At 33.7% G+C, this 24,915-nt stretch overlaps 2 protein-coding genes across 2 annotated transcripts; one reads left to right on the top strand and one right to left on the bottom strand.

Moving 5' to 3' along the window:
- Nucleotides 1-15,579: 15,579 nt before the first annotated feature.
- Nucleotides 15,580-18,587, top strand: LOC103504168 (immune-associated nucleotide-binding protein 9). The gene is made up of 6 exons (XM_008468640.2): nt 15,580-15,712; nt 16,542-16,791; nt 16,882-17,159; nt 17,331-17,495; nt 17,570-17,704; nt 18,136-18,587. Exons 2-6 carry the CDS (start codon nt 16,548-16,550, stop codon nt 18,337-18,339), a joined length of 1,026 nt encoding a protein of 341 aa, XP_008466862.1. The 5' UTR covers nt 15,580-15,712; nt 16,542-16,547; the 3' UTR covers nt 18,340-18,587.
- Nucleotides 18,588-18,978: 391 nt separating this feature from the next.
- On the bottom strand, nt 18,979-21,229 carry LOC103504156 (12-oxophytodienoate reductase 2-like). The gene is made up of 5 exons (XM_008468632.3): nt 21,067-21,229; nt 20,720-20,860; nt 20,476-20,606; nt 20,007-20,180; nt 18,979-19,698 (listed from the first exon to the last, which is right to left on the bottom strand). The coding sequence occupies exons 1-5, from the start codon at nt 21,147-21,149 to the stop codon at nt 19,112-19,114; spliced, it is 1,116 nt and encodes a 371-aa protein (XP_008466854.2). The 5' UTR covers nt 21,150-21,229; the 3' UTR covers nt 18,979-19,111.
- Nucleotides 21,230-24,915: the final 3,686 nt, after the last annotated feature.

Here is a 24,915-nt window from a genome sequence, read left to right as displayed (position 1 = left end):
TCTTCAAGGATACACATATCAGTCTAGTGATCTCGAAGGATGCACAACATATGGTGATCTCGTAGGACACGTGTCTGCAAGATACACTACCCCATAGATAAAGCTAGCCGTTACCCCTCTATTCATTCTAAATAGTCACATAACAATATAGCTCAAACTAGCAGCCCAGTTTTTAAGCATAATCAGTCAAACAGTCTAGGTTCAGTCAATAGTATTATCTGTCACTGTGCATTTATCCAATTCACACAATATAGTTTCACTACCTGAATCTAGTCAACAAAACAAATCATCACTATGTTATTACACCTGACAATCACATTGCCTTAGACCAAACAATAACACATAATACAAGTGATCTATAGTATGCATAACGTTTAATTCAGTCTGCAGCACAGTTCATCAGTAAATATACAACCTACATATGATGGCCTCGAATACTTAACCCATCCACAGTACAACTCAACAATATGTATGGACTACACAGAACATTCAGATATCACTACTACATCAACAACACAACCCAACAATAACTCTAAGTTTCGAACAACAGTCAATTCCTCATCATCTATATTCAGTCAACAACACGATCCATCAATGAAAAAAAAAACCTACACTTAGCAGTCATGTCATCCAAAACCAATCAAGAGTATATCATTACTACTTTTTATATGAACACATAACCATCAATCTAATGCAGCCTCTAAAACATACTTTCATATCATTTACTAAGTTTAAATCTCATATTTGAGTCCAATAGTAGGAACTCTTACCTTATATTTAGCTACGCTCCTTAACCAAACTAAGATTCAACAAACCAACCTAAACATAACATAAGGAATTTAAATACTAAACAAGCAAGTTGCCCAATCCAAAAATACGCACTTTATAAAATCTACAACTTACCTAAGCAAATGAAGAATCAAACTCCAAACAAGTTCGTCGTAGAATCCAAGAATTCGACTTTCAAACCTTCAAGAAAATCCATGGTAATGAACCAATCAATCTGACATTTTATTCCAACCATTATACTTAAATCGGCTAGGGAAAACGCTATAAAACTCACAATTTCGTTCTTACCACAAATTGGCTCGAGTGGCTGCAAGAAAGGGAAGCTAACTGGCTGTTTGGCTTGGAAGATAGCTCGGTGCACGTGGCTAAGGGAGACAACTGGGTGGCTCGGTGAATAGAACTCTCAGCTCGGATGGAAGATGAAACCATGACTTCCTGTCTTGACGTCTTCGACGGATGGAGGATGGGTCACGACGGCGAGCGGCTAGGCTGGACTCGTCGAATGTCTTAGGATTGTATTTTATGAAATCCCTCAAATGTTTAGCCTCTGCCAGCAGTTGGTTCGGCAAACTCTGGGGTTCGACTGGAGTCTGAGCAGAAGTTGGCGGAGTAGGCTGTTGTAGTGCCCGCGTTTGCATAATCAAGTCCCTGAACCTTTGCTAGTTTTATAGCAGGGAGGTCTGCATGAGTGATCGGTGCAGAAGGATTGGTAGCTTGGACTACAAGTTGCACTTCAGGTTGGACACATCCTACTCCTCTTCCTCGACCTCCTCGACCACCCCTACAAGCACCTCTTCTTGGCAGCATTTTCCTAGTAACCACCAGGCTTCTTTAGTCTCAAACAATATTTCACTTCGCAATTTAACTTAGGCAAGGTCATACATATAGAGTTATACATATAATTCATGAAAGCGTACCTGACGAGCGGCCAAGGATCGTTCTAGCCATAGAGACACAAAATCATAGACTTACATCATAAGTCAGTCTATAGAACCTAAAACTTAGACTCTGATACCAACTGTAACGATTCAACTTTTCAAACTAAGCTGAGGTCATTACTTTACTACCAAGACATGTCACCAAAACAAAAAGTAGTTTCATAAATTTTGTTTAAATTCGAATAACATCTAAACTATAGAAAGACTGTTTTTAGGCCTTATTTAAAACAAAATTCAATGTTCACATAATCGCCTAGGAAAACTATTAAACAAAACAATTAAATATCCTAAAATTTGACTCACTCCATCCTCAAAAGAATTTAAGATAACAAAACAAGATAAAACAAAAGAAACGTCTAGCGGAAGCATTAAAGTAGACATCCCCTATGGCATTCACGAATCTTTCTTACCTCTCGCCAGTATGCCTCGTACATTACCCTTACTTGAAAAAGTTAAACATAAAAGAGTGAGTATAAAATATACTCAATAAGAGACCCATTACCAGTCCCGTTAGGTTAATAACAATTAGCTTCCTATTAAGGGGTACCCTACACATAATAGTCTAGTGGTCCCGTAGGATGCACACATCAATCAGTCTAGTGATCTTGAAGGATACACATATCAGTCTAGTGATCCCAAAGGATACATAACATGTGGTGATCCCGTAGGACACCGTGTCTGCAAGATACACTACCCCATAGATAAAGCTAACCATTACCCCTCAGTTCATTCTAAATAGTCTACAACAGTCACATCACAATATAGCTCCAACTAACAGCCCAGTATCTAAGCATAATCAGTCAGACAAGGTTCAGTCAATAGTATTATCTGTCACTATACATTTATCCAATTCACACAATACAGTCTCACTACCTGAATCTAGTCAACAAAACAAATCATCACTATGTAATTACACCTGACAATCTCATTGCCTCAGCCCAAACAATAACACAAAATACAAGTGATATATACTATGCATAACATCTAATTTAGTCTGCAGCACAGTCCATCAGTAAATATACAACCTGCGTATGATGGTCCCAAATACCTAATCCATCCACAGCACAACTCAACAATATACATGGACTACACAGAACATTCAGATATCACTACTCCATCAACAACACAACCCCAACAATAACTTTAAGTTACGAACAGCAGTTAATTTCTCATCATCTATATTCAACAGCACGACCCATCAATGAAAAAAACTACACTTAGCAGTCTTGTCGTCAAAAACCAGTCAAGAGTATATCATTACTACATTTTATATGAACACATAACCATCAATCTAATGCAGCCTCTAAAACATAATTTTATATCATTTACTAAGTTTAAATCTCATATTTGAGTCCAATAGTAGGAGCCCTTACCTTAAATTTAGCTACGCTCCTTAACCAAACTAAAATCCAACGAACCAACCTAAATATAACATAAGGAATTTAAATACTAAACAAGCAAGTTGTCCAATCCAAAATTCGTCGTAGAATCCAAGAATTCGACTTCTAAATCGGCTATGGAAAATGATAAGAAACTCACAATTTCGTTCTTACCACAAACTTCCTTTCTTGACATCTTCGACGAATGGAGGATGGGTCACGATGCGAGCGGCTAAGCCTGGAAAACGACGAACGGAGGAGGATAGAGATGGCCAAGGTCAACAAAACAGCAAGAAGAAGAAAGGGGGTCGGTGGCTGTTGTGAATGGGTGCCCGTCTAAGTTATAAGACTGACAGCGACAACTTTGGAGAGATACGGTGGCGGGTGGCATCGAATGGAGACGGCAGAGGCTATCGGCAGGAGAGAGATCGCTAGCGGCTGGCGAACTAAAGAGAAAAAGGAGGTTGAGATGGGGGCGGCGACGCGAGGATAGAGAGGAAGAAGAAGAAATTTTAGGTTTTTAAATAATATTATAATTATTATTATTATATTATATTATATTATTTCATATTCTTATTATTTTATACCATTACAAAATATTTTTCTTTCTCTTTTCTTTTCCTTTTTTCTTACCAAACTCACATAATATAACGCGCAACAAAAAAATAAAATTTCCATAATATAAGGTAAATATGTTGATAAATACCTTGAAATTTTGGGGCGTTACATGATTATTTTGAGAAAGCAAATACTTTTTTATCTAGGTAATTCAAGATCTTATGGTATATTTGTAAATATGAAAAAATATTTCCATATTAGAAGAGATATTAAAAGATCTTTTTACAACATCATCACGATGCAAAGCGGCTGACACCTTATTCCCTAAAGATCTCTTTTGTGGTAAAAGATTTGGAGTTGCACACCAATCAATTTAGAGGTTGAATGATCATCCATTTTAAAAAATAAAAAATAAATAAGAGAAAGATAAAAATGGTGTATTTTTTCAAAGATAGGTTCAAAAATTGTTTGAGTTTAGAATAAGTATTAGTAGTCATGCAAGCACTTGTTTGAAGACATTTGATTTTTGTTATCTAAATTATTTTATTAAAGATGGTGTTTATTTTCTTTTTTAAAAAAGTTTATGTTTATTAAAAATGCTTATTAAAAAAATGTTAATAAAAATAAGTAATTAAACACTTCTCAGATAGGTTTCCCTTTAAGTACCTGAGCTTAGACAAACTTAAATTATTACTTCTAAATCAAATTTATTTAAAATTCATTGTCAAACTTTGTTTTTCATCTTAGAAATTAATTAAATTGAACATTGAGACAATTAATTAGCACCTAAATGCTCAGATTTAATTTAAAAGTATCTCACTAAATCTTATATTGTTCTTACCTTAGCAATAGAGGAGAGAGAAAATATTTCTCTCAAAAGTTTGATTTATATAGTAATCCAAACTTCGTACTATATTAAAATGTAATCAAAGAAAGGTCTTATGTGAATGAATCTCATATGTTCTTTTCGCACACATTGAACTCTATCCTAATTTTCAGCCATCTTGCACTACTTTTTTCTCTCTATTTTCTGGTTTCTTTTGTGCACTTTTGTTCTCGAACAATATCTCTGTTATATTTTCTACATTAATTCAGAATATGAAACTGAAACATAATAATCCAGAATGCACAATTCAGACAAAATCACAAAGCAATAAAGGAACAAGAGAACACAACTATATATAGTGGTTCGACCGATTTGGTCTACATCCACTTTGAGAACCAGCTTGAAGGGATTTTATTGAGGATAAAATTCGAGGAATAATTACAGACAACAACAAGATCAACAATCTGTAATCAATAAAAACAAAACCAACTATACTGACAACCCAAAAGCTAAAAGTATGAGAGACCCGTGGATGCACTTTGAACTAAGAATTAAAACACGCCGAACTGACCCAAAAACGGTACTCAATCTGTCGGAATCGTTGGAATGTTCCGTCACTGCCCGTCGATGGTGACTCAAAAAAACACCCGAAAATCGAATCCCAAATCACGTCGACGCAGCTCGTCGCTGTGATGCCTGCAAACCCGACGCTGCCCGTCGCAAACCCACATCGCCGCTGTGAAGATCGACCCGTTGTCGAAAAAGCTCAAGCCGCCATGTTGTTCGCCGCTCGCAGACCAACTCTCTCTCTTTGTGTGTGTATTCTGTCGACTGCACTTTTTCTCACACCCCTTCTTTTTGTCCTTCACATATTAACCTAAAGAAAAAGAAGAAGATTGATATAATTGCAAAATTTCCATTAGGCATAACTACTATTCTGCTCTCAATGTTAAAAGACCCAATTTCAAACCTCTTAAATAATTTGTCAATTTTCACAAATCTCCCTCTTGACAAACTATTTAAGACACTAAACTGATCCTCCAAACTTCCTATCATCCAGATTAACATTCAGCTCATCTAATAGGTATTTAAACCTATGAGCTAAAAGAGCTTTAGTTAACATATCTGACAAATTCTCAACTGTATGAACTTTGACCAGTTCAACATCTTTCTAAGCAATAACGTTTCTAATGTAATGAAATTTGACATCGATATGTTTAGATCGTTCATGATGATATGGATTCTTCGCAAGATAAATAGCACTCTGGCTATCACAATGGATGATAGGAATAAACTCCTGCGATAACAACTCACCAACAATTCTTTGCAACCACACTGCTTCCTTAACTGCTTCACCAAGAGAAATATATTCTGACTCAGTAGTCGACAAAGCAACAACTGGATGTAGGTTAACTTTCCAACTGACAACATTACCATACAAGCGAAAAATGTGACCTGATAAAGACCTTCTTTTATCAAGATCTGCAACATAATCTGCATCTGTGAAACCTTCTAACAGTGTTGATTTATCATAATCCCTACTATAACACAATGATACACTGGTACTACCTTCCAAATATCGTAACACCCATTTAACAACTTTCCAATGTTCCTTCCCAGGATTTGACATAAACCTACTAATCATACTCATAGCATAACCCAAGTCAGGCCTAGTACAAATCATCAGATACATAATACTTCCAATAGCATTACAATATGGAATATTAGACATCTCTAACCTTTCTTGTTTAGTAACAGGACATTGAGACGAAGAAAGTCTAAAGTAAGATGCTAAGGGTGTTGAAACTGTCTTGCTACCAGATATATTATACTTTTCAAGCAGTTTGATCACATAACTCTCCTGCGAAATGGTTGACAAACCTTTCTTTCTATCTCTCTTTACATCCATGCCTAGGATCCTTTTTAGTTCACCTAAATCTTTCATTTCAAACTCATTACTCAACTGTTTCTTGAGTTCACATATTTCAACATAATCCTTAGACACTAGTATAATATCATCTATATACAACAGTAGATAGATGTACGTACCTTTCTGAGATAGTTTCCAGTAAACACAAGCATCATATGAGTTCCTGTGGAATCCCTGCTTTAGAATGAAAGTATATAACCTGATATACCACTGTCTTGGAGATTGTTTTAGTCCATAGAGGGACTTGTGAAGACGACAAACCATGTCTTCCTTACCCTTCACCTCATAGCCCTTAGGTGAGCCATGTAGATCACTTCCTCCAGTTCTCCATGAAGAAATGTTGTCGTGACATCCATCTGTTCAATAAACATATCAAAGTGAACAGCAATAGATAAGATTAATCTAATGGACGAATGCCTCACCACTGGAGAGAAAACCTCATGAAAGTCAACTCCCTCCTTCTGAGTGTATCCCTTAGCTACCAACCTAGCCTTATATCTAGGCTTACTGTTACCTCATGTACCTGGCTTAATTTTGTAAATCCATTTTGATTGAATGAGTTTCTGATTAAGAGGCTTTGGAACCAACGACCATGTTTGATTCTTATGTAAAGAGAACAACTCTACTTCCATGGCATCCTTCCACCGTTTTTTTGAATCAGATACAATTGCCTTTTCAAAAGTAAGAGGCTTTTCTTCAATACCATCAGCTGCACAAGTAAGAGCGTAAGCAACTAAGTCGGCATAACCATACCTTATAGGAGCATGTCTTTCCCTCTGAGCTCTGTCACGAGTAAGCTGATAATTCTGTAGGTCATTGTTACTTGAGCTTTCTTCAATAAAAGCTCCCTCATCAATCAAAATCCTCTCCTGTTGAGATTGTATACCATCAAATTCAGACTGCTGTGTATCCTCTATTTCTGAAACTAGTGGCGGCTGATCACTAAAAGCATATAAGCCAACTGATGGTCGTCCCTCTGAAGCAATTCTGACTTTTGTCACAACATGATCACTTGTCTGTTGTTTCCGTTCCTCTTTAACACAGTAAGGCATTTTTGTCTCATTAAAATTTACATCTCTACTGATAATGCATTTATTCATCCCTTTTTTCAAGCACCAAAGTTTATAACCTTTGACACCCTGAGGATAACCAATAAACATGCATTTTAGTGCCCTCTTATTTAGTTTTCCATCTTTAACATGAGCATAAGTTGTGCATCCAAACACTTTGAGATGGTCTAAACTTGGAGCTTTACCTGTCCAAACCTCCTGAGGAATCTTTAAGTTTAAAGCGGTAGAAGGACTCCTATTAATGAGATAACGTGTTGTTTGGGCAGCTTCCCCCTAAAATTTCAATGGTAATGAAGATTAGCTAAGAGACACTTTGTACGTTCCATGATAGTTCTGTTAAACCTCTCAGCCAAACCGTTTTGTTGTGGAGTGTATGTAACAGTAAAGTGCCTCGTGATTCTCTCAGATTTGCAAAAGTTGTTGAAATTTGTTATTTACAAACTCTAAACCATTATCTGTCCTCAGATACTTAACCTTTCTACCTGTTTGTTTCTCAACCTGCTTCTTCCATTCAAGAAATTTTTCAAAAGCTTCATTTTGTTTCAATGGATAAATCCACACTTTTCTTGAAAAATCATCAATGATAGAAATAAAGTATCTCGAACCTCCCATAAAAGCCTCTTTCGTAGGACCCCACAAATCTGAGTGAACATAATCCAAAATACCTTTGGTTGTGTGCTTCCCTTTCCCAAACTGTACTCTGGTACACTTTCCCATTATACAATGTTCACAAAATGGGAGTTCAACATTTTTAACTCCTTCCAGCAAACCTTGTTGAGAAAGTGCTTGTAAGCCTCTTTCACTCACATGAGCTAGCCTGTTGTGTCATAATATAGACATATATGTAACTTTGCCTGACGCAATAGCAGTACTACCTGAAACTGTAGTACCTTCCAACACATATAGACCATGCCTCAAGGTTCCCCTCAGTTTAACCAAAGAACCTTTGGTAACTTTCATAACTCCATTTTCAGATTTTATGGTACAACCTGATCTATCTAATTCACCAAGGGATATTAGATTACGTTTGAGTTTTGGAACATATCTCACATTAGTAAGTATTCTGACCATCTCATCATGTGTTGCAATTTGAACTGAACCAGTTCTCTTTACATCGCATATACCATTGTCACCCAATAAGACCTTTCCCCCATCACCTTTCTGAAAGTTAGTCAGAAAATCCCGATGAGGGGTCATGTGAAATGTGCACCCTGAATCCATGATCCAAGCATCCTGTATATCTCTATGAGACACCATCAAGACCTCTGCAGATTCATACCCATCAGTAATCTCTGCGAAATTATACCCATCGGTAACATTCGCTTCACTAGTTGATGCTTCTCTGCTCTTATTCAAGGGGCAATTTTTCTTAAAGTGTCCTTTATGACAAAGGAAACATTTTCTAGATTTTCCCTTTGATTTCGACCTGGAACTCCTCTCTTTACCTTTCCAGCTCTTTTTCTCACTCCTCCCTCTGGCCATGAGTAACTCGCCATCTTTGCGTTCTTTCTTGATTTCGAGATTTCTAGTCTTCAAGGCATCCAACACTATACTCATGGTCAATGAATCTCGACCATATTTAATAGCACCCTTAACCTCTCGATATGTTTCTGGTAATGAATTTAAAAGAATCACTGCTTGATTCTCATCCGACATCTTCTCACCAATGTTACTGAGATCAACTATAATCTTCTGAAATTCATCCAGGTTCTCTTCTAAACTTTTACTTTGGTCCATCTTATATCTAAAGAACTTCTCCTTATTTGGCAAGAACTTTGTCAAGTAAAGGCTCTCTAGCTTTTTCCACAACTCCCCTGTAGTAGTAGCCTCATCCACTAGCCTAAGAACTTCATCTGACAGATACAGAAGAATAGTTGAATAGGTCATTCATCCATATCTCTTTTTTCACTTTCTGTAATATTTTCTGGAAGTTTCTCTTCATCTAAGATCTTTGCTACTTTATGTTGAACCAAAATAACTCTAATCTTTTTTCTCCAAAGAGCAAAATCTCCATTCCCATTAAACTTAAACACTTCAAATCGTGTCGAAGCCATCTTTACAGAAAAGATTTAACCAAGATATGCCGACTGCGAACTACTACTTAAAACCCAAATTTCCTTTGGATCGAATTGAGCTCTAATACCACTTGTTATATTTTCTGCACTAATTCAGAATATGAAGTTGAAACATAATAATCCAGAATGCACAATTCAGAAAAAATCACAAAGCAATAAAGGAAAAAGAGAACACAACTACATATAGTGGTTCGACCGATTTGGTCTACATCCACTTTGAGAACCAACTTGGAGGGATTTTATTGAGGATAAAATTCGAGGAACAATTACAGACAACAACAAGATCAACAATCTGTAATCAATCAAAGCAAAACCAACTATACCGACAACCCAAACACTAAGAGTATGAAAGACCCACGGATGCACTCTGAACTGAGAATCAAAACCCGCCGAACTTACCCAAAAACGATACTCAATCTGTCAAAAACTAGTCGTCAGAATGTTCCGTAACTGCCCGCCGATGGTGACTCAAAAAAACACCTGAAAATCGAAGCCCAAATCACGCTGACGCTGCTCGTCGCTGTGATGCCTGCAAACCCGACGTTGCCCGTCGCAAACCCACACCACCGCTGTGAAGATTGACCCGTTGTCGGAAAAGCTCACGCCGCCACGTTGTTCGCCGCTCGCAGACTAAGTCTCTCTCTCTGTCTGTGTATTCTGTCGGCTGCACTTTTTCTCACACCCCTTCTTTTTGTTCTTCACATATTAACCTAAAGAAAAAGAAGAAGATTGATATAATTGCAAAGATGCCATTAGGCATAATTACCATTCTGCCCTCAATGTTAAAAGACCCAATTTCAAACCTCTTAAATAATTTGTCAATTTTCACAATCTCATCATTCAACATGTGAATGAGAGGCTAAGGTACCATATTCTAGTTTGTGTGTCTTAAAAATCTCCCTACCCTTTTGAATTTATGAGAACTTGAACAAGTTATTTTAACTTTTTAGTTCCAATTTTGTTCTTGAATGATAACTTGTTATATATTGGATGCAAGAGATTGTATAACTTTGGCTTTGCAATTGACTATTTTGACTCGTGACAATTAGATAAGATTTGGTTAGAAGCAATATAGGTTAAGTTACACTACTAGAAAAATTGGATTTAATGACGCAAAATTTGCGCCTTAAAGAGTTTGTAAATCTACTTTGATGCACATTGTTCTAACCAACTTAGAATTGAACCTATTGAATGTCAATTAGATGCATAGGAATTAGGCATTCTACCTAAGGATCTCTTGAACTTAATGCAATTGAGAAATTCAATATTGCACGTTTAATTGTATCTTGGATTAGAACAATTAGAACCTTGGGTCAATTTAGCTATTTTAAGTAATAAATTGGTTAGATGAAGGTTGCATATAGATAAAGTAATGATAGCTTGATGAATGAAATCTCAAGGTATATTCTTTTGACATAAACTTTTCTCAGCCTTACTCTCTTTCTTTGCAATTTTCTTTCTTGCAATCAACTTTGACTCAAAACCACCCTTCAGTTATTGTGGCTGGAAACTATTTTATTCGAGGATCGGTGTGATTACTGAGTTCCATTTAGACTTGCCACTAAAACTGGTGCTTGGTGTGTAATTCGATAAAATTATTTGGCATGGATTTGGGCGGCGAAATCTGTCTTGACTAGCACTAAAGAATTTTTTGTGTTCATATAACCATTACGAGTGAGTCGATCCTTCACAAATGTTCATAATTTCAGCCAAGTCAAATTATCGTTTTATCATTGTAATTACCTCTTACTCCTCAAGTATCACAATCTTCTAATAAATAATTTGTTTATGGTGCAACCATAACGAAATCCCCCTTAGACTAGTGAGAGGGAGGAGCCCAATTGTTCAAGTAATGGATTCAAGGGAACACTCGTCTACTTTTCCTAACAAATGAAAATGATTGAATTTCATCTTGTGTAGTTATGTTTCCAACTCTTTATTCAATTTCGTCACCGAAGTGTGGTAGACTTATTGAGTTAGTGAGTCAAGTCATTCTCACTCAAAGGACAACCATGGATAGACAGGAGTTCACAACTCACAAGGATTGAAATCGAGTTACATATGGTTGTTGGTCTGAAATATCAATCTTTTCAATTAACATTATTACAAATAGAGACTATATATTAGATTTTGTGATTCGATCTTATACAAATTCTTTGGTATTTGATACATTCACTCGCATATCTTTACATGAACGATTTGAAACAAATTGTTTACAACATTTATAAAATAGGTCGTATCCGTAATATTATCAGAATAAGATACTCAACCTTATCTATATACCATAGATCTTTTAGAATATCACTTGAACATGATTCACTTATATGTCTCTCCATACTTTTTTCAAGTTACATATGATATTTTTTAAACATAGTTTATTGGATTGAGTTACACACAAGTCATAAAATAAAATAAATAATACTTTATTAATAAATAAGTTTTTGTTTATACAAACATGGAGTTTTACAATATAGAAAGATTTGTTTATACTTTTCAAGTCACACTTAACTAACTATAAGAAACTAACTGATGAAAGTAAAAGTTTAAAGGATTTAATTGTAACAAACCCTATAGTTAAATGATGGTTTGTGCAATTTTCCAAAGAATATATAATGTGAAGTGTTGACACGTAATCCTCGAAAAGAAAAGACGTTTGAGTGTGAAGGGGTGAAACCTTAGCCCTTTCCAACATTGCAAAGTTACAAATATAGAAAGTTGAAATCTCCTTTTTGTCATAGTAATTGTTCAATTATGGTGGGATTTTTCTCACTCTATATATATGGAATTTATCCATATCCATATATATCCACTCCACTTGGATGCAGGACTTGTTCGACTACAATAGGATTCTTTATCTTTTCTTCTGTTTAGCGAAGACTTTTTTCCCTAGGTTGGATAAATAAGTTTTAGTGCTTGATACAAAAAATATAAACATCAACATATAAATATATACGTGGGTTCACTAATAAAAACAAATAATATTATTATAGAGAATGTTTCGGAATACAACGAAAAAAGTGCAACTAGAAATAGAAAACGAAGCATTGACACACGATTTTAATGAATTTTATATATTTTTTATATTACATAATTAAATTATATTTAAACAATAAAAATAAGAAAATATGTTAAAGAAAAATAACATAAGAAATTAATGGAATCAAGAAATGATCATAAAAAATAAGTTTCTATTTCAATTTTTTTTCTTCAAAAATAGGAAACGAGAATAGTTATCAAACAGTCTCATTTCTTGTTTTAAACGAAAGAAAAAAGAAAAAAAAGAAACAGGAAACGGAAAACGAGAACTTTATCATACAAGTCTTTAAGGAACATTTTGAAATGACTTTAAAAAAAAATTAATTTTTCTATAAATCTAGTATATGTGGTTTATCTTAAGTCCACTTAATTATTCTATAAAACTCACGGTTTTAAAATCAATTTTAAGTCGGTCGTTAAATACATGATTTTTTTTTCAAAATAACTTGTTTTTTTCTTTTAATTTAATAACTTGAAAAGGTATTTCAAATACATAACAACTTTTCTTAAACAAATTCTTGTAAGGGAGACAGAAGTAGGACATATATTTAGCCATAGTAATGAAAAAAATGTAACTGATGTTGCTAATGTTATAGGTTGTAATTGAATGGCAATGTGAATCAATGTGATGCGTAGGATTGTTCGACTCAAAGATTGGATCAGAATATGTTGAAAGAGAAATCATTAAATGTGTGGATTTGGTCAAAGAAGGTATTCATATGGTTGTCTTAGTTTTCCCGTGAGAACTCGATTTTCAAAAGAAGAAATAGCCACCCTTCGAACCCATCAAATTTTGTTCGGAACACAAATTTTGGACTTTATCACTGTTCTCTTCACTGGAGGTGACGAGCTCAAGGACAACGACAAAATATTGGAGGATTACTTGGGTCGAGAATGCCCTGTGGGGTTGAAAGATATCATAGCCGCAAAGCAAGAACCGCTACTTGGTTTTCAATAACAAAACCAAAAGTGAAATAATGATGATTGAACAAGTGGTGAAACTTATAGAGAAAGGTGAATGGAGTTATACACCAATATGGAGGTAAAGCCTATTCTCATGGCTTGTTTTCTAGTATCAAGTTTGAGACCAAGTTGCAAGATGTGAAAACCAAGCTTGAACTACTATTGGAGGTTGAAAGACAAGCTAGACTTAAAGCATAAGAGAGAACACAAGAAATTTAAAAAAAAAAACATTCACAAAAGAAATTCGAGTCCTCAATGACCGTCTGCGCGTTGCTCTTGAAAGGCCACCACCACCTCCCAAAGGTAGCAAAGGTGGAGGCGGAGGCGGAGGCTCGTGTTATTCTATAGCTTTATTATACAAGTGATTAATATACTACGTATATACTAAATAAAAATGTGAAAGACTCAAAAGAAAAGAAGAGTTTAGTTATTCTCATCTCATGTATACGAAATAACTGTGCGGCGTAACTTCTATTCTTATCTGCATGTATTGTGTAAATTGTAACATGGAAAAATGGGGAATTATGTTAGTAATTAGTAATTGAAAATTTTGTCTCCTCTTGGGAAGACTATCTTAATTATGACGATAATAAGAATAAACCATACTCGATACACAACCTTTAGATAAAGTTAACTAAACAAATTTAATCTAATAAAGATGATCAAAGATCAAGAAGAAAAGAGAACTTTGTTCATTTCTTTAGGATTTTAAAGGTCTCACAATTTAATTGATCGAATTACTTTTAAAGTACTAAACACTCCATTTTAGATGTAAAATAATAAAAATAAAGCAAAAAGTTTGAGAGGATTAGAATCTACAAAAAATATTCATTCAAGTTCAATTTGTGTTTGAGAACTAAAGTTCGGCACCATGTAAACTAAATAAAAGAATACAATTTTTGATCATCTTTCGATTGCAATACATAAAATAAAATAAATAGATACGTAATACATCAAAGATGTGGTGAATATGGATTTTAGATTTACCGGTGTTTTTTTAGTGAACATAAGTATCATTTGAAGCCTAGAAAATTACCATAGTTATTCACTATGGATTGAAAAATTCACTTGGATGTGTAAACATTCTATTCTTCTTCCGTCATTTAGCTCTAGTTCTTGGAACATAATGATTGACTTGTGATTATTATTCATCCAAGAATATATATCCACACACAAATTTCAAATATGTATCAAACATTTAAAAAGAGTTAAAAGAAAAAATAATCTTACCATTAGTTTTAGACGAATACCATTAAAGTTTTGTTTAAAAGTATAAGAAAAATTAGTTTAAATAACAAAATTGTTGAAAATATTTACAAAATATAGAAGATTTTCAAAATCTATCGCTAGACAATGTTAGACTAAAAAAATTTGCTATATTTTATAAATATTTTGATTCATATTGTTATAAGTCGGAAGATTAAAATAATATTTAAACCTATCATTTATAAACATTATATAATACATATTTTAATATAAAAAAACAAAATTCAAAAGAACCAAAATAATTTAACTATAGATGCTAGAAAAGATTCTGGATTCAAAACATGACACCCCAATTTGTAATTCAGAAACAAGAGAAAAAACAACGATTAATTTTGCTTTGATATGTAGTAAATACTAAATATGATTTTGCTTGCAAGTTCAATTTTAAAAAACAAATATATATATATATATATATACCATTGACCAACTTTTAATTTCAGTTGTATTAATTTAAATTTAAATTTTATATAATTGTATAAATTTTAATTTTATATAATTGTATAGTTTAAATTTTTCATTCTTTTAATCTAAATACTCATGAAAGTTGAAAATTTAAATTTATACCGTTGTAAAAATCAAAATACCAGTAAAAATTGGAAAATCTAAATACCAGTGAAAGCTAAGAATTTAAATTTATACCATCGTAAAATTCTATGATTACTAATTACAAGTTAAGAGTTTAAATTTATACCATCCTAAAGTTCTATTATTTATTATCAATATAATTATAAGTTTAGAATTTAGTTAAAAGGAAGGAAAGAACATAGATTGATATTTTCACTTAATAAAAATCGAGCCCCCGCTGTCTCACTCCAACCTAAAGAGTTCTTCTTCCTCGTCTCTTCAAAGAATTCAACTTCCGCTTCTCAATTATCTACTCTTGTAAGTATTTGAGGCTTTCTTTTTTGTATTTTGTTCCTATCTTCTACTCGCTGATCCTTTCAATTCTGTATCCATAAATCCTAGTTTTGCTCTGATTCTTGAGTTGTTTCTTTTCCATGTTTTCTTACTTGAAACTCATCCTCCTCCTCGATTTCATCTTCGTTTCGACGGGATTTTTTCTATTTGATTTTGCGACTGCTTCAAATTTAACTTTCTGCAGTTACTGCCTTCTAATCCATCATCGGATATGCCATTTCAGAATATTTAAAATGACTACTTCGGCCTCTATAATTTCCTTAGTCGGACTCTGGGTCTCTTTCTCTTTTGTGTCTGGACGCCGATGGCTCAATTGTGGGTCAATATACGCATTTCCGTGCTCTCTGTAGCTATTCTATCTTAGTATGTGGCATCTGGTGGTGTGTCACCTCCCTAAGAGTATGGACACTTGAGTTTGGCCAGTGTAAATTCGTATCCGACACATGTAGGACATTTGTTAGCTGTTAGTCACTAGTTGTAGAAAGTCAATATAAGTCCAACATTTGTTAAACATGTATCAAACACTAGGAATTGAACAAATTTTTAGAGCCGAATGCATCAAACTCTTTTTTTCAATTATATAAACGTATTAGTATATTAACTTTGAGTTTATTTTTTTTATAAAAATGACATGTATTTTGACGAATGCGTCCTTGCCATTTTTTTTTACAAATGATGTGTTAGTGTGTTTGTGTTGTGTCGTGTCTTGTATCTTCATCCAATGTTTTGTATCAATATTGTTATCCCTTATGGTAAGAAGGCTACTAACTGCAATCTGACTTTCTACATTAAGAAAAAAATGGGCGGGAGCGCTATAGAGGAAGATTGGGAGCTAGACCTTACTTCCCCAACCAATGGAAGAAGTGCCCGAACTGTGGTTTTAGTCGGTCGTACAGGTAACGGAAAAAGTGCTACTGGCAACAGTATTCTTGGAAGGAAGGCATTTAAGTCGAGGGCATGTTCTTCTGGTGTTACAGTCACTTCTGAATTGCAGACAACTGTACTGACTGATGGCCAAGAGATAAATGTTATTGACACGCCTGGTATGAATGAGCTAACTGATGGGCACCACCACTTAGTTTCAATGGAAAACGTATGACTATCTAAAACAGCCTTCATTTTCAATGTTGCAGGGATGTTTGACTTTTCTGCTGGATCAGATTTTGTTGGCAAGGAAATTGTCAAATGTATTGACATGGCCAAGGATGGTATTCATGCTGTTCTTGTAGTTTTTTCAGTCAGGACTCGCTTTTCTCTGGAAGAAGAGGCTGCCCTTCGCAGCCTGCAAACTTTGTTTGGTAGCAAAATTGTCAACTACATGATTGTAGTTTTTACTGGGGGTGATGAACTTGAAGAAAATGAGGAGACATTGGAAGATTACTTAGGTCGTTCATGCCCTGATCCGTTAAAGGTTGCCTTTTTGTAGCTCACACTAAGTTATTCCTTTTCTAGGATGTATCTATTGTTTCTTTTAAAATTTAAAGCAGGTCATAAAGCCTCAATCATTTATTCCATTTCATGTTTGATGTAAAAATTTAATACTACCGACTATTGATTTATTTTATCATTACAATGGTTGCAGGATATCCTTGCCTTGTGTCAAAACCGATGTGTGCTTTTTGACAACAAGACTAAGGACGAACGGAGGAAGGTTGGACAAGTTCAACAACTTCTCTCCCTTGTTAATGGTATTGTAATTCAGAATGGTGGACTACCCTATTCAGATGAGTTATTTTCTGAACTGAAGGTACTACTAAACCACATAGATTTCTTTTCAATTGTTTCCAGGACAAATACCCTGTTAACAAATTAATCTTCTAGGCGGGGGCTATTAAACTTCGTGATCAACAAAAAGAGGTTGATTCTCTTGAAGGCTACACCAGACAGGAGTTGATGGAGTTGAAGGAGCAGATGCACCGTTCATATGATGAGCAGTTGAAAAGAATTACAGAGATGGTAATTTGAAGTCCTATTGTTTTTCATTTAATTATGAATCTAATATTATTTTGCTGCCATGATTTTTGTTTTTCAAAGAATCGAAATTCTCTTGAAAAATTGAAAGAATATGTTACAAGGACTCAAAAAAGAACTTTCATTGAAGGAAGAGACTCCAATCAACAAAAATGAGACGTATAATTTACCTTCCACGTGCTAATTTAGTTTTTGACGAGATGGAATTTATGGTCATGACTGGAAATAAATCTCTTTTTCTTAGGCCACAAGTGGCATAGAGACATCCTTCACATGTTTAGAGAGAGCAAGAGAAGCATACCCGATGTTTAATTTTAAAAAAGTGTGTCATTGTGTCATTGTGTGTGTGAAGTTTGAGTGTCTTGCTATTCAGACCAAATCCACAAATAATGTCTATTTTTTTATTTTTTGTGTAGGTTGAGTCGAAGCTCAGAGAAACAACTATGAGACTTGAACAACAACTGGCAGAAGAACAAGCAGCAAGACTGAAAGCAGAAGAGAATGCACAACATGCTCAGAGAAAATCTAATGATGAAATCCGTCAACTCAGGGAGCATCTACAGAAAGCAGAGGAAGAGCTTCGCAAGCGTGGTGAGTCATCTAATTGTGCCATCCTTTGATGAGAATTTGGTGTTAAGATTTACTGCAGTAAATATCATCTTCAAGAGTTCTTAAATAGTATATTTCCCTTCCTTCCCCCACTGTGGTGCCTCTTCCGGAGGTTTACATTAATGGTGAAACTGATTAAATGATGTCTAATGTCTATAATTCTAGGGCCCTTTTATTACCATATGTTTCTGATTGCATATAACTTCTGTGTATATGAAAATTCCATTGCCTAATGAATGAGTGTTATGAGTATTTATTATTGGTCATGTAGCAACCCTTCAATGGACTGTTGAAGATTGATGCCACAGTGTATTAATATTCTAGAGAAGAGGATGATATGCGGTGTAGAATGGATATGAAACATGCCTATCAAGAGAGCCATCGAGCTCAAATGTCTTTGGCCCATATGGGCAGATTGGCTAAATACAGACAACTATAAACAACATCCACCTGGTTCTCATCAAAAACTCAATTTCCTGTCACTGCATATCCCTATCCCTTCGTCCAGCAAGAACATACTCACATTTATATGAAACGCGTGTGGACTAAATTGGATATTTGTACTCTAATGATTCGAATTTATTTGGTCAGTGACTCCATGCTTGCTTCTACTATTCTCAGCCCAGTGGAACAAAACAAAACACAAGAGAAAGTCAGGAACTTGTATAATCCATTTCATTGCGTAGCGTAATAAATCTGGAGTGGAAATGTAATCACCAAATTACACAAAGACCAACTATTTATTTAAAGAAGCTAAATGGAAGTCTCTCCAAATGAGAATTGCTATTCTTCCAGAAAGGGATAGTCTGTGTAACCAACAACTGGATCTGATAAGTAAAAAGTTTTCCTATTGTACTTGTTGAGTGGAGCATCCATCTCGAATCTCTTTGGCAAGTCTGGATTTGCCAAGAACCATCGTCCATATGCAATGAGATCAGCGTGATTTTCAGCAATGGCTCTGTTTCCGTCTTCCCTATCGTACCCCCCAGCAGCTATGAATGTACCCTTGAATACCTTTCTCATTGGTAAGAGGCTACGAGGACACTCACTGTCCTCAGGAACACTTTCCATCCTTGGCTCCACAATGTGGCAGTACAAAATTCCATATTTGTTCAAACTCTCCACCATGTAGAGTCCCAAAGCATTCGGATTTGAGTCTCCTGCCTCCATCAAATCTGCAAATGGTGATAGTCTGATCCCAACTCTGTCTCCACCTATCTCATTAACAACAGCTTCAACTACTTCTAGAGCAAATCTGCAACGGTTTTCTAGGGACCCTCCATATTGGTCTGTTCGGTCATTCACGTGATCTTTCATGAATTGTTCAATGAGATAACCGTGAGCTCCATGGATTTCAACTCCATCAAAACCTGTATTCAACTGCCATTATCAGTGTTGAGTAGAAAAAGTGTAGCCCCAGTTGTTGTTCACCCAAAACTACATAACTTCAACAAGTAAACATAAAATCAGGTTTAAAAGCATAAACAATTTTGGCTAGCTAACTCATCGCTTTTCCAAACTCATGCCTTGCAGACTTGTCTTATTGAGTAAATCAAATGTGTGATTCTTGATGAATTTTTAGTCTTAATCAGTAATCACGAAAGGAGCTTAGGATTCTCTGGATTCTCTCCTGGCAGGACTTCTGTTTGTTTTAATGTTTTCTGAAAATAGGACTTACCAGCTTCAATGGCATTCCTGGCTGCAAGTCTAAAATCATTAACAATTTCAGGGATTTCATCTGTTCTTAGACGTCTTGGAGGGCTAAAATATTCAACATCACCATTAGCCTCAACTTGCGGGGACAGTGGCTTGTCTGTTGATGAGACTGGGGCTTGTCCATTTGGTTTAGAACCTACAAAATATATATTAATAGCCAAAATGAATACTTATTGAGTTCACCACTATGGAAAATCATAAAATCAACTGCTTGTTGTGGATAATCACCAAATTCGTTCCCACAACCGTGCATTTTCCTGGCAATACTCGTTGATGTCACAAACATCTGACTAGTCGATGATATAATATAGGGACTAGTTGAGTTATATTCTAGGTTTTGGAGTTAGAAGTTGATATTTGACAAGTTCAAGTTACAAACTTGGTTCTAGTTTTGTATGGGCTAGTCTTTAATGTTGAAAAAGAGAACACACCTGAATCTGAAACCCTCCCTACGTGCCATATCTGACAAAAGAATACACCACCTTTGCTATGAACAGCATCTACAATTGGTTTCCATGCTTCAACTTGCTCTTTTGTCCATATCCCAGGTGTATTAGGATATCTTAGATATTAGAAGACAAACAGATTAGTGAAAGTAAACTCAAGAAAATGCAGTTCTTAGAAAGTTTAGCTCAAGAAGCTCTTTGTGTTTGGGAAGAAAAGGTTGATGTTTACCCTTGGGCACTTTCAGAAACCCCAGTAGCCTCAGCAATTAAGAAACCCCCTTTACTGGTTCTCTGGGAGTAATACAAGATTGCATGTTTCTGAGGAACATTGTTGTAAGATCTGTGCCTTGTCAATGGAGCCAATACAATTCTGAAGAAAATTTTTGATCACCATCAGAGGAAAAATATAAGCAAGACAAGGGACTGAAGATGGTGAATATGGTAAACTTATGAGCCACAATTCTGACTTTGGATAATATATACTTGAAAGACAGGAAGATGGAAATGGTGATAAATGGATAGATGGATGTCTAGGAAGATGGAAATGGTGATAAATGGATAGATGGATAGAAGTACCTGTGAGAAAGATTAAACTTCCCCATCTTGTAAGGAGTGAGGAGAGGAATGGTGGGAGTTTGATCATTGTTGTTTTCACCCATTTCTATTGCTTCAACTTTACTGTTTTCTTGGTGTGTTGATGTGTTCCTCTTCCTTTGCACAAAATTCTGATGGGAAGCGAGGATTAAGGTCTTTATAAAACTGGTTAAATTACCAAAAGGGCAGAATATGTCTCCAAACCTCAACTTTTGGGTTTGATGGGTTTGTAAAGTTTCCATTTTGTGAGTAATAGATTTTTTCTGTTAAATTTTAAAATTTTGTAAAACTTTATCCATTTTCTAGTTAAAATTTCATTTGTTATGATCTTCTGAACTTTTAATTTTTGTATAAATGATGATTTATAAACTAAATTTGACACAAAAAGCCATGCACCCAGATGGGAATTTTTTTAAAGAAATAATGTTATTTAAATAATTTTTGTTAAAAATAGGGTTGCTGCAAAAGTATTGTAAAAAATAGGTGGTGAAGTCGTGTACCCGATACATAACCTCACTACCACGTCTGTAGTGGACTTGCCAGTGTGGTGCCAACACTATCATGTTGCCTGATATAAACGAAGTCGTGGATCGAGTTTACGATTTTTCTCTACAATGTTTTCACTTTATTTTTTACAACAAATTCAACTTAAACCTTTCTTTTATTTATTTTTTTTTTTTATGGTTCCCCTGTTTTTGTTATTAGTATGAAAAAAACATTATTCTTAAAATTAGCCTACAACAGAGAAGGAACAGTGAACAAAGGAAAATAAGGCAACGTTGAATTATTATTGAGTGAATAAGATTCATAACTTTTGAAACAAAAATTTACTTTAATAAAGTTTTGCCTTTATAAAAGTTTAACCTCCATAGCTTGACTTGCGATTGGATTTGTTTATTTATTGGTGTGACATTAATTTTATCTTACTTTTGGGAGAAAATTTTAGTTTGGTTAAATTAAAAAACTGTTTTAGGAAACGAAGAGAAAACAAAAACATTTTTTTAATTGTACTTTTAAATTTTGGAATTTGAATTATTCAAATGTTTGATGTGAATTTTGGAAATGTAATATTATATCTTATATTCATAGATTTTTTAAAATAAAATGAAAAAACAAAGGGAAATGATTTATTGTTTTTGAAAATTGGTTATTTCAATGGTTGATTTTGGAGATTGTTTCTAAAAATAACTATATACCAAACACATTTATTTATTTTGAAAATATGAAAACAAAAATGAATCACGAACCAAACGGGTCTTAAATTTTTCCTAGTTTTTTCTATAGCATTTCCTAACTTGTTTTATTTAAATAAAAAGTTTTATTTTAACTATATAGTATCAATTAAAAATTTAAATTGTTTAATAAATCTTGACAAGAATAATGAAAGTGGAATTATTGTAAAACTAGAAGACTAAAGAGAACTTTTCAAAGACTTACTCTAGTATTGCAAGCTTCTCCTAGAAAAACACGTTTGATCAACCATTCTTCTTGAATTTGTTTAGTATGATAAACCTACTGTAATCATTATTCTTGTTAGATGCAACTAAGTTCATGACAATATTGGCTGTGTTTTCATTTTTGGTGGTGACCGCATCTACTTTTTTATTACAACAATTAGGGTAAGCCAATTCGAATTACAGATTTCATGGTTAGTAGAACATTTAGATATCAATTGAGTTAAGCTTTTGTTTTCGATGGAATGTATACATAGGTAACTATCACTCTTAAATATATATTTTCTTCAATATTATGGAATTAAACAATTCAATATTATGGAATTAAACAATTGGTTGCCCTGTGTATATGAGTTCACTTTTTAGGCATGTTCAATAATATAAAAACTTAAAAATTCAACACATTTAAAAAGAGAAAATTTGATGAGAACAATTTTTTTAATTCTGTTTACAAAATATGATATTTAAGGTACTTCTATTTTTGCTTTTAACTCTACTTTAATTGTTTAATGATAACGGACCATGATTGCGGTGTTGATATCATGTATTTAAGTTTAGTTTACAAAATATGATATTTGTTAGTGAGTGATTGAGTGGTAAGCTAATTGTATGCTTCATCTATATGACCAAGTACACACATAACAACTCAACTTAAAATCAAACACATTTTTTTGAAAAATGGGTGAAACAAATGCTTTTATTTATGTTTATAGAATATGATATTTGGTAAACCATTACTTGAATAATAAAACACAAAAAGCTATAGATTTAGATTAAAGTAACATGCATCTCGAACATAGTCTATCATATTTCATACTAAGATGGTCAATATCGTAAACATAAATTGTCCCACCTAACATTTGAAATTTAAGGAAAATGACTAGTATGGATTGAGTCCATGATTTTAGCCTTTTATCAAGGCCATGACTTTACTTCTATTGAATTTTTAGGCTAACTCATGTTGGTTTAGTTTTTATCTAGTTTTATTTCAAGATGTAAGATTTTATCCTCAAGATTTCACCAATCTGATCACTTTCAGATTTTGTGTTACTTTTCATTAGTTAATTAAAAACATAAGTAATTTGTCAATCACCATTGATTTTCACTCATCACTCAAAACAAAACATCATGAAAAACAGAAACCTAAAAATGTATATATATATATATATATATGCAAATAGAAACTAAAAACGAAAGTCATGAATAAAAGTCTATAATTTTAAATTTTATGAACTTACTCAAAATTTAGAGAGTCAAACGATATATATTTTCTCTCATATAAATTGCTTCAATGTAATAAAATAAGCTTGATATGAAAGACAATCACAAACTCCATTCGTTTACCGTTGATTAAGAAAAAATATATTTTATTTAAACATTTTTTACAAAAATAAAAAAATGATTTTAAGCTATCGTAAAACATCTCAATTATATTCAAAATAATTTATTTTCTAAATTAAATATTTGTAAATATATTTTCTAACTTCTTTTCCTAATCTCATTAGTGGCCTTGATGAAAATATGTCAATGCTCGAATTTTCGTGATTATTTTCTGATCTGATCTTTTTATTATTTATTAATACGATTTATTTTCATTTTCGATAAAAGATCCATTTAAATACAATAATTGAATTGTAGCGGATATAATTTAGTGGTAAAAATGTGATTCGTTCTATTAATCCCTTAATAGTTAAGTGATCCTTCAAATTGGTTAATATTCCAATAAAAACTTTATTTCTTAGAAAAATTTAATCGTTTGCTATCTTTAATTTATTTTGGAGATATACAACACTGTTGACAAGATTTAGTGGAAATCTTTTTGCCATAAAAGAAAAAGAAAAATGAAAACAAATGGTAATGTCAAATTTAGAGAATTTTTAATCGGGATTGATGGTGAAATTATTTGGTCCCATATAATATAATATAAACTGTGCTTCAAAACTCAATATATATATATATATAAATGTATAAATATTGTAATATTCTATTAATTTCTTTACTTTTGAAATGCAAGAACAATTTTGTTGTGTCCGTATAAGCACATGCAAACAACGTTATTTTAATTGCTCAACAACAAAACTAGGTTTCGGTAGCCAATATTATAATTGCAATACCGTACTTATAATATGTTTCACGTAAAAGACAAAGTTACTCTTCGCTCATATATCTTCGACTTTATTATATTTAATAATACTCTTACCAAGTTGATCAAACAAAATTTAATATCTTTGTACTTTATAATATAAGTCATAGATAACCAACAAACTGGATCACATCGAACCATTATCGTAGCTTTAATTTAAATATATAACTTTTACTAAGACTCGCAAAGGATTTAGACTTACTCTACTTTCTTTATTTATGTTACGTGTGGAAG

Source organism: Cucumis melo, chromosome 9, assembly GCF_025177605.1.
Source record: "Cucumis melo cultivar AY chromosome 9, USDA_Cmelo_AY_1.0, whole genome shotgun sequence".
In the NCBI taxonomy this organism is placed as follows: Eukaryota; Viridiplantae; Streptophyta; class Magnoliopsida; order Cucurbitales; family Cucurbitaceae; genus Cucumis; species Cucumis melo.
This window is presented reverse-complemented; position numbering and strand designations above follow the sequence as displayed.

Coding starts and splice junctions, on each gene's coding strand:
- LOC103504168 (XM_008468640.2), top strand. CDS start 16,548: ATGGGCGGGAGCGCTATAGAGGAAGATTGGGAGCTAGACCTTACTTCC. Junction 17,160..17,330: donor CATGCCCTGATCCGTTAAAG/GTTGCCTTTTTG, acceptor CAATGGTTGCAG/GATATCCTTGCCTTGTGTCA. Junction 17,705..18,135: donor TGAAAAGAATTACAGAGATG/GTAATTTGAAGT, acceptor TTTTTTGTGTAG/GTTGAGTCGAAGCTCAGAGA.
- LOC103504156 (XM_008468632.3), bottom strand. CDS start 21,149: ATGGGTGAAAACAACAATGATCAAACTCCCACCATTCCTCTCCTCACT. Junction 20,607..20,719: donor GTTTCTGAAAGTGCCCAAGG/GTAAACATCAAC, acceptor CTAATATCTAAG/ATATCCTAATACACCTGGGA. Junction 19,699..20,006: donor CAGGAATGCCATTGAAGCTG/GTAAGTCCTATT, acceptor AGTTGAATACAG/GTTTTGATGGAGTTGAAATC.